General features: G+C 49.2%; 1 protein-coding gene across 2 annotated transcripts in view; it reads right to left on the bottom strand.

Moving 5' to 3' along the window:
* The window catches only part of qki2 (QKI, KH domain containing, RNA binding 2), a 63564-nt gene extending 54935 nt beyond the window's left edge, over window positions 1–8629 (bottom strand). Inside the window, exon 1 of one of the 2 annotated variants that reach the window (XM_079493432.1) lies at window positions 7585–8629. In XM_079493432.1, coding sequence (XP_079349558.1) covers window positions 7585–7726 — 142 coding nt within the window. In that variant the 5' untranslated portion in view covers window positions 7727–8629. The remainder of the gene's footprint in view (window positions 1–7584) is intronic. The other variant, XM_079493433.1, reaches the window with a different exon arrangement.
* Window positions 8630–8955: the final 326 nt, after the last annotated feature.

Genomic DNA, 8955 nt, shown 5'->3' on the forward strand with positions numbered 1-8955 from the left:
CATGAAGTGAACGAGGAGCAGTGTTGCTATGACCGCTTATTATAAGCGACTTTGGGTTGTTTTTCTGTAAAGTTGCTTAGTTGTTTTTCTGTAAAGTTGCTTAGTTGTTTTTCTGTAAAGTGGCTTAGTTGTTTTTCTGTAAAGTTGCTTAGTTGTTTTTCTGTAAAGTTGCTTAGTTGTTTTTCTGTAAAGTTGCTTAGTTGTTTTTCTGTAAAGTTGCTTAGTTGTAAAACACTGGTTGCTTCTTTTGGTGCTTAATACGTTTTCACAGATCTTCTGGTTGCTTGTTTCTCGCAACGGAATCTGGCAACACTCTGACTCCAGGAGGAGCAGTGGTGGGTTTTGCTCTGTTTGTCAAACTGCAGGGGGTGGGGGGGGGGGGCACAATGTCCCGGATCAACCCTGCATTCAGCAGCAGCTTTGGGGAGATTCTTATTTTTATTTTATTTTTTTCGGGCGACCGACGGGCGTTTCAGAGACACGGACGGGACGGATCCATTGCATTCGGAAATTACTCACACGTCTTCTTTTCTACTTTTATAGAGAAGAACTGTCTTCACCAAACATCTTTGATGACGGTGGTCTACCAGGGGTGCCCAGCCACACTCTTTGATGGTCTACCAGGGGTGCCCAGCCACACTCTTTGATGGTCTACCAGGGCTGCCCAGCCACACTCTTTGATGGTCTACCAGGGCTGCCCAGCCACACTCTTTGATGGTCTACCAGGGCTGCCCAGCCACACTCTTTGATGGTCTACCAGGGCTGCCCAGCCACACTCTTTGATGGTCTACCAGGGGTGCCCAGCCACACTCTTTGATGGTATACCAGGGGTGCCCAACCACACTCTTTGATGGTATACCAGGGGTGCCCAGCCACACTCTTTGATGGTCTACCAGGGGTGCCCAGCCACACTCTTTGATGGTCTACCAGGGCTGCCCAGCCACACTCTTTGATGGTCTACCAGGGGTGCCCAGCCACACTCTTTGATGGTCTACCAGGGCTGCCCAGCCACACTCTTTGATGGTCTACCAGGGGTGCCCAGCCACACTCTTTGATGGTCTACCAGGGGTGCCCAGCCACACTCTTTGATGGTCTACCAGGGGTGCCCAGCCACACTCTTTGATGGTCTACCAGGGCTGCCCAGCCACACTCTTTGATGGTCTACCAGGGGTGCCCAGCCACACTCTTTGATGGTCTACCAGGGGTGCCCAGCCACACTCTTTGATGGTCTACCAGGGCTGCCCAGCCACACTCTTTGATGGTCTACCAGGGCTGCCCAGCCACACTCTTTGATGGTCTACCAGGGCTGCCCAGCCACACTCTTTGATGGTCTACCAGGGCTGCCCAGCCACACTCTTTGATGGTCTACCAGGGGTGCCCAGCCACACTCTTTGATGGTATACCAGGGGGGCCCAGCCACACTCTTTGATGGTCTACCAGGGGTGCCCAGCCACACTCTTTGATGGTCTACCAGGGGTGCCCAGCCACACTCTTTGATGGTCTACCAGGGGTGCCCAGCCACACTCTTTGATGGTCTACCAGGGGTGCCCAGCCACACTCTTTGATGGTATACCAGGGGTGCCCAGCCACACTCTTTGATGGTATACCAGGGGGGCCCAGCCACACTCTTTGATGGTCTACCAGGGGTGCCCAGCCACACTCTTTGATGGTCTACCAGGGGTGCCCAGCCACACTCTTTGATGGTATACCAGGGGTGCCCAGCCACACTCTTTGATGGTATACCAGGGGGGCCCAGCCACACTCTTTGATGGTCTACCAGGGGGGCCCAGCCACACTCTTTGATGGTATACCAGGGGGGCCCAGCCACACTCTTTGATGGTATACCAGGGGGGCCCAGCCACACTCTTTGATGGTATACCAGGGGTGCCCAGCCACACTCTTTGATGGTCTACCAGGGGGGCCCAGCCACACTCTTTGATGGTATACCAGGGGGGCCCAGCCACACTCTTTGATGGTCTACCAGGGGGGCCCAGCCACACTCTTTGATGGTCTACCAGGGGTGCCCAGCCACACTCTTTGATGGTATACCAGGGGGGCCCAGCCACACTCTTTGATGGTATACCAGGGGTGCCCAGCCACACTCTTTGATGGTCTACCAGGGGTGCCCAGCCACACTCTTTGATGGTATACCAGGGGGGCCCAGCCACACTCTTTGATGGTATACCAGGGGTGCCCAGCCACACTCTTTGATGGTCTACCAGGGGGGCCCAGCCACACTCTTTGATGGTCTACCAGGGGTGCCCAGCCACACTCTTTGATGGTCTACCAGGGGTGCCCAGCCACACTCTTTGATGGTCTACCAGGGGTGCCCAGCCACACTCTTTGATGGTCTACCAGGGGTGCCCAGCCACACTCTTTGATGGTATACCAGGGGTGCCCAACCACACTCTTTGATGGTCTACCAGGGGTGCCCAGCCACACTCTTTGATGGTCTACCAGGGGTGCCCAGCCACACTCTTTGATGGTCTACCAGGGGTGCCCAGCCACACTCTTTGGACCTGAGAGCTATACTTTCAAAGCGACATGCAGCTCATCCTGATCTATGGGATCTATACCCACCAAAAACACATCCCATTGCTGAAAATAGTTGTAGTAGATATTAGACATGTCATGTAGTCTATCTTTCTGCACAGCCTGTGTGATCTATACTGGTGGATCTACTGTATCAATACATACTATATTGTAGTATAGTATAGTACACATCACACAAACATCTCTGATGACAGTGTGCACCAGGGTCGTGCTCACATAGACCTCAAAGGGGGCTTCAGCCCCTGCCCTTTTACCCGTCTGTAAAACAACTGCCCTTTTACCCGTCTGTAAAACAACTGCCCCTTTACCCGTCTGTAAAACAACTGCCCTTTTACCCGTCTGTAAAACAACTGCCCTTTTACCCGTCTGTAAAACAACTGCCCTTTTACCCGTCTGTAAAACAACTGCCCTTTTACCCGTCTGTAAAACAACTGCCCTTTTACCCGTCTGTAAAACAACTGCCCTTTTACCCGTCTGTAAAACAACTGCCCTTTCACCCGTCTGTAAAACAACTGCCCTTTCACCCGTCTGTAAAACAACTGCCCTTTTACCCGTCTGTAAAACAACTGCCCTTTTACCCGTCTGTAAAACAACTGCCCTTTCACCCGTCTGTAAAACAACTGCCCTTTTACCCGTCTGTAAAACAACTGCCCTTTTACCCGTCTGTAAAACAACTGCCCTTTCACCCGTCTGTAAAACAACTGCCCTTTTACCCATCTGTAAAACAACTGCCCCTTTACCCGTCTGTAAAACAACTGCCCTTTTACCCGTCTGTAAAACAACTGCCCTTTTACCCGTCTGTAAAACAACTGCCCTTTTACCCGTCTGTAAAACAACTGCCCTTTTACCCGTCTGTAAAACAACTGCCCTTTTACCCGTCTGTAAAACAACTGCCCTTTTACCCGTTATTAAAACAACTGCCCTTTCACCCGTCTGTAAAACAACTGCCCTTTTACCCGTCTGTAAAACAACTGCCCTTTCACCCGTCTGTAAAACAACTGCCCTTTTACCCGTCTGTAAAACAACTGCCCTTTCACCCGTCTGTAAAACAACTGCCCTTTTACCCGTCTGTAAAACAACTGCCCTTTCACCCGTCTGTAAAATCACTGCCCTTTTACCCGTCTGTAAAACCACTGCCCTTTTACCCGTCTGTAAAACAACTGACCTTTTACCCGTCTGTAAAACAACTGCCCTTTTACCCATCTGTAAAACAACTGCCCTTTTACCCATCTGTAAAACAACTGCCCTTTTACCCATCTGTAAAACAACTGCCCTTTTACCCGTCTGTAAAACAACTGCCCTTTTACCCGTCTGTAAAACAACTGCCCTTTTACCCGTCTGTAAAACAACTGCCCTTTTACCCGTCTGTAAAACAACTGCCCTTTCCAGACCATGAATGCATTTACTGCACGGTGAAAGAAATGCAAATGCCCTCCTCTCCTTTCCATGCCATGCCGGAAGGAAGGCAGCATTCAGGAGAATTGATCTACAAGCTCAGGCAGCATTCAGGAGAATTGATCTACAAGCTCAGGCAGCATTCAGGAGAATTGATCTACAAGCTCAGGCAGCATTCAGGAGAATTGATCTACAAGCTCAGGCAGCATTCAGGAGAATTGATCTACAAGCTCAGGCAGCATTCAGGAGAATTGATCTACAAGCTCACAACGCGTCGCAGTAGATCAGCTATTTTTGTCCAAAAGTGCCCTCTTATACGGGAGTTCAGCCCCTGCCTCTCGAACACTCTCTGGTGTGGAAGTTGGAAGAAACAAATTAATGGGCAGTAATTTATAGGACGGTCTGTTATACCTTTCAAAGCCCCAGAACACCTCTGTGTCACATACAGACAGGACGGTCTGTTATACCTTTCAAAGCCCCAGAACACCTCTGTGTCACATACAGACAGGACGGTCTGTTATACCTTTCAAAGCCCCAGAACACCTCTGTGTCACATACAGATAGGACGGTCTGTTATACCTTTCAAAGCCCCAGAACACCTCTGTGTCACACACAGACAGGTCTCTGTGTCACATACAGACAGGGCTGGACTGGCCCCAGAACACCTCTGTGTCACATACAGACAGGGCTGCCCCAGAACACCTCTGTGTCACATACAGACCCCCAGAACACCTCTGTGTCACACACAGACAGGGCTGGACTGGCCACAGGACGTACCGGGCAGATTCCCGGTGGGCCGCGACCGTAAGGGGCGGCGGTGGCTCAGGGGTAGAGTGGCTGGATGGTAACCGCAAGGTTGTCAGTTCAAACCCGGACTCCCCCAGAGTTAGTGTCGAAGTGTCCTTGAGCAAGACACTGAACCCCTAATTGCTCCTGATGTGCTGGTTGGTGCCTTGCATGGTTTCTGACACCATCAGTGTATGAATGTGTGGGTGAATGTAATGCACAATCTATGGCGCCTTGGATAAAGGCGCTATATAAATGCACCATTTACCATTTACCACCATGATTAATTGGACAGGCAGGCTGGCCAATAGGCGGCAGGCCACCAGGAAAGGTCCGGGCGTGCTGCCATTCTGCCAGTGCCATCATGATAATTTCACTGTACCTGTATCAGTGAGTGACAAATAAACCCTCTACAAAGGGTTGTGTAGTTGTCTGTTGGTTTGAATCATTTATGTTGTTCTGTAAAAGTGGTGGTATTTAGGGCTTGTGTGTTTGTGTGTGTGCCTCGACGGAGCGGGCGGTAGAGTTTCTGCTATCTGCGCGCTGGTTGTGGTGGGCCGGTCTGGGCCAAATTCACGCGAAAATGACCGGGCCGAATCTTTGTCCCAGTCCAGCCCTGTACATAGATGTTGCTAATGTAGCAACATCATTTAGTTTCTGAATAAACAAATGTGACGTTTTTCCCCAGAAAACGTATAGGTCAGGATTAAGAAGACGTATTTTATTAGAATCAGTGTCACCTCAGGTCTACAGAATGTGATAAAAGACTATCACTATCAGACTGTAGGCTATGCTGATTTATTTGAGAATTATTTCACATCATTTTGATTTGTTGATGTGTTCAAGTGTTGTAGCCATGGGTTACATCATCGCCAGACTGTTTCTCAACATCGGGTGCGGGGACCATTTAGGGGTCCAAAATAAATGCACACTCCATATGGGGTCTGTCACTCTGAGAGTGTAACACATGGAACCAAATGGACTCCCATACAGGTCTGTAACTCTGAGCGTGTACAAATGGAATCAAATGGACCCTTACAGGTCTGTAACTCTGAGCGTGTACAAATGGAATCAAATGGACCCTTACAGGTCTGTAACTCTGAGAGTGTACAAATGTTATCAAATGGACCTCTACAGGTCCATTTGATCGAACTGGGGGGAGGGGGGGTTCCTTGAAATGTAAAAATAACGTACAATCACATAACATATTGATGTTTTCTCTGATAACAGCAGCAGAAGGGTTGGGCCGGCTGACTGACTGGCTGGCTGGCTGGCTGACTGGCTGACTGACTGACTGACTGGCTGGCTGACTGACTGACTGACTGACTGACTGACTGCCTGGCTGGCTGACTGGCTGACTGACTGACTGACTGACTGACTGACTGACTGGCTGACTGACTGACTAGCTGACTGACTGACTGACTGACTGACTGACTGACTGACTGACTGACTGACTGACTGACTGACTGACTGACTGACTGACTGACTGGCTGGCTGACTGACTGAAATATAAAAAGATAGCGTTCCAAATCAAATATTTTCACGTTGACATGTGTCCGTGCCTGGCTGGGGATGGGCTGGCCTGGGCTGGCCTGGGCCATGGGCTGGCCTGGCTGGGGATGGGCTGGCCTGCCTGCGACACACTCTGCATGCATAAGCCTTCGCATTAGGTCACTAGGAACGGCTAAACAACCGCCTATTTGTTCCCATCCGGCACCAACTGCCCCTATCTGTGTGTGTGTGTGTGCGACTGTGCGTGTGTGTGCGACTGTGCGTGCGCGTTTGTGTGTGTGTGTGTGTGTGTGTGTGTGTGTGTGTGTGTGTGTGTGTGTGTGTGTGTGTGTGTGTGTGTGTGTGTGTGTGTGTGTGTGTGCGGCCCCCAAGGCGGTGGCATCCTTCACATTATTATCATTTCTGTAGTAGTAGTTTTTAAAGCCTACGGGCGACGGTACAACATTTAGGACAGACATACTAGGGACACATCTGATTATATCTGCTTTTAATTAATAGAGTGACCAATAAATCACTTTTTAAATGTTGTAATATCACACAATGATCAATCATTATTATTATGTCTCTGGCCATAGAAACAGTTCTGCCTAAATAGTAGAAGGAATAAGAGCTTATCGAGGTCTGTATACATTATATTATAGTTTTATAGTAGAAGGAATAAGAGCTTATCGAGGTCTGTATACATTATATTATAGTTTTATAGTAGAAGGAATAAGAGTTTATCAATATGTCTGTATACATTATATTATAGTTTTATAGTAGAAGGAATAAGAGCTTATCAATATGTCTGTATACATTATATTATAGTTTTATAGTAGAAGGAATAAGAGTTTATCCAGGTCTGTATACATGACGGTGTGTCTGTGGTAAAGACTTGGTAATTATAATGTTCTCATTTTGATCATGAGACCCAATAATTAGTGAATGTCAAGTTCTCCAGGGTTCTCCAGGGTCAGGTTCTCCAGGGTTCTCCAGGGTCAAGTTCTCCAGGGTTTCTCCACAATATGTATGACACTGATTTACTACGTATGGTACGTTAGGAGTCCAACTAGGACCAAATGATATATTTACAAGGACCCCTCTTAACTCTGAGGTTAGGGTATGGAACCAAATGGACCCTTACGGGTCCATTTGGTTCCAGGCCTAGCTCTTTATTATGTTTCTGGTCATAATTATTGTCCACTCATTTAGCAAAAAATAATAATTTTGACAAAAGCCAACATGGTGATGAACTGAAAATGACCCCTGGAAACACCTCAAAGATCTAAGGGACGTTGACATGAAAGTGACCCCAGTCCCATCCATCCATCCATCCATCCATGACCTCTGACCTCTTACCTTCGTCCAGGAGTCTCTCCAGGTGGGAGAAGATCCCGCTGAAGTTCGGCAGGGAGCTCATGACCTTGCGGTCGTTCATCAGCTGCATGAGGTAGTCCGGGCTGGACTTGGGTCTCTCCTTCACCTCGGTCTCCCCCACCATGATGGGTCTGGTTCTGGAGGCTAGTAGGACTTCTGGAGGCTGGTAGGACCACCACAGACTAGTGGAGGCTATAGTTAAGACCACCACACACTCTGAAAGCTGTTGAGTTACACTCTCCTCTGCTCAGAAAAGAAAGCTGGGCTGGGAATTCAACTCCTTCTTCTCACAACAACGACGGTGATCCAGGGAGCTCGGTGGGAAAGTTTGGCTGTAGTTCTTCTTGCTGTTAGTTAGAGAACTTTGGGAGTACCAGCCTGCAGCTCCTCCTGGGCTGTGATTCGTCCTGGGTGGTGATCAGCTCAGATGGAGTGTAGTGTGATGATGATCCACTTTAGAACTGGATCGGATCCTGTCTGTAGAGTAGAATAGATCCAGTCTCTGTCCGGAGATCTATGTAAACTCTACACCGTGTTGCTTCGGTGTTCGAGACGCTTGAAGCTGACAGACAGACAGACAGACTCACATGCAGACAGAGATAGATAGAACAGATAGATGTGGAACTGAAAGGGCTGGACGAGTTCAAAAGCCTCTCCCCTGAAAAAGAAAATACCTCCTAATGTTCCCCTCCCTCCCTCTCTCCCTGTCCGCAGCGCTCTCTCTCTCTCACACACACACTCACTCACTCACTCACTCACTCATACACACACATTCACACACTCTCTGTGTGTCCAAACTGAACAACTCCCTTCCAAAAAAAAAAGTTTGACAAAGTTCCCTCTCTGTGTTTCGGTAACTCCTTCTCTTGTTGTTTCTGCTCCAGACTGTCAGATAAACCGGTTTGGACTTCGATAAGTTTGGAACTGTCTCCTCAACAACTCGGCGCGCAGTTCAGTGTGTCTGCACTGCAGTGTGTGTGTGTGGGGTGTGTGGGTGTGTGTGGGTGTGTGTGTGTGTCAGACAGTGTGTGTGTCTCTCTCTATCATATGATCACTGTGTGTGTGTGTGTGACTGGAGCGGAGCTACGCCGCACGCACGGGGGCGCTGGGGGGAGGGAGCGCGCGGCGCGGTCACGCGGACACGAGAGAGAGGAGGCTGGCCTGTTCCCCCTCGGCAGCCCCTCTCTCTCTCTCTCTGTGTGTGTGTGTGTGTGTGTGTGTGTGTGTGTGTGTGTGTGTGTGTGTGTGTGTGTGTGTGTGTGTGTGTGTGTGTGTGTGTGTGTGTGTGTGTGTGTGTGTGTGTGTGTGTGTGTGTGTGTGTGTGTTCTCCCAACCCCCACCCACCAACCCAAT

The sequence above is a fragment of the Electrona antarctica genome (genome assembly GCF_951216825.1).
Source record: "Electrona antarctica genome assembly, chromosome: 22".
NCBI classification, from domain to species: domain Eukaryota; kingdom Metazoa; phylum Chordata; class Actinopteri; order Myctophiformes; family Myctophidae; genus Electrona; species Electrona antarctica.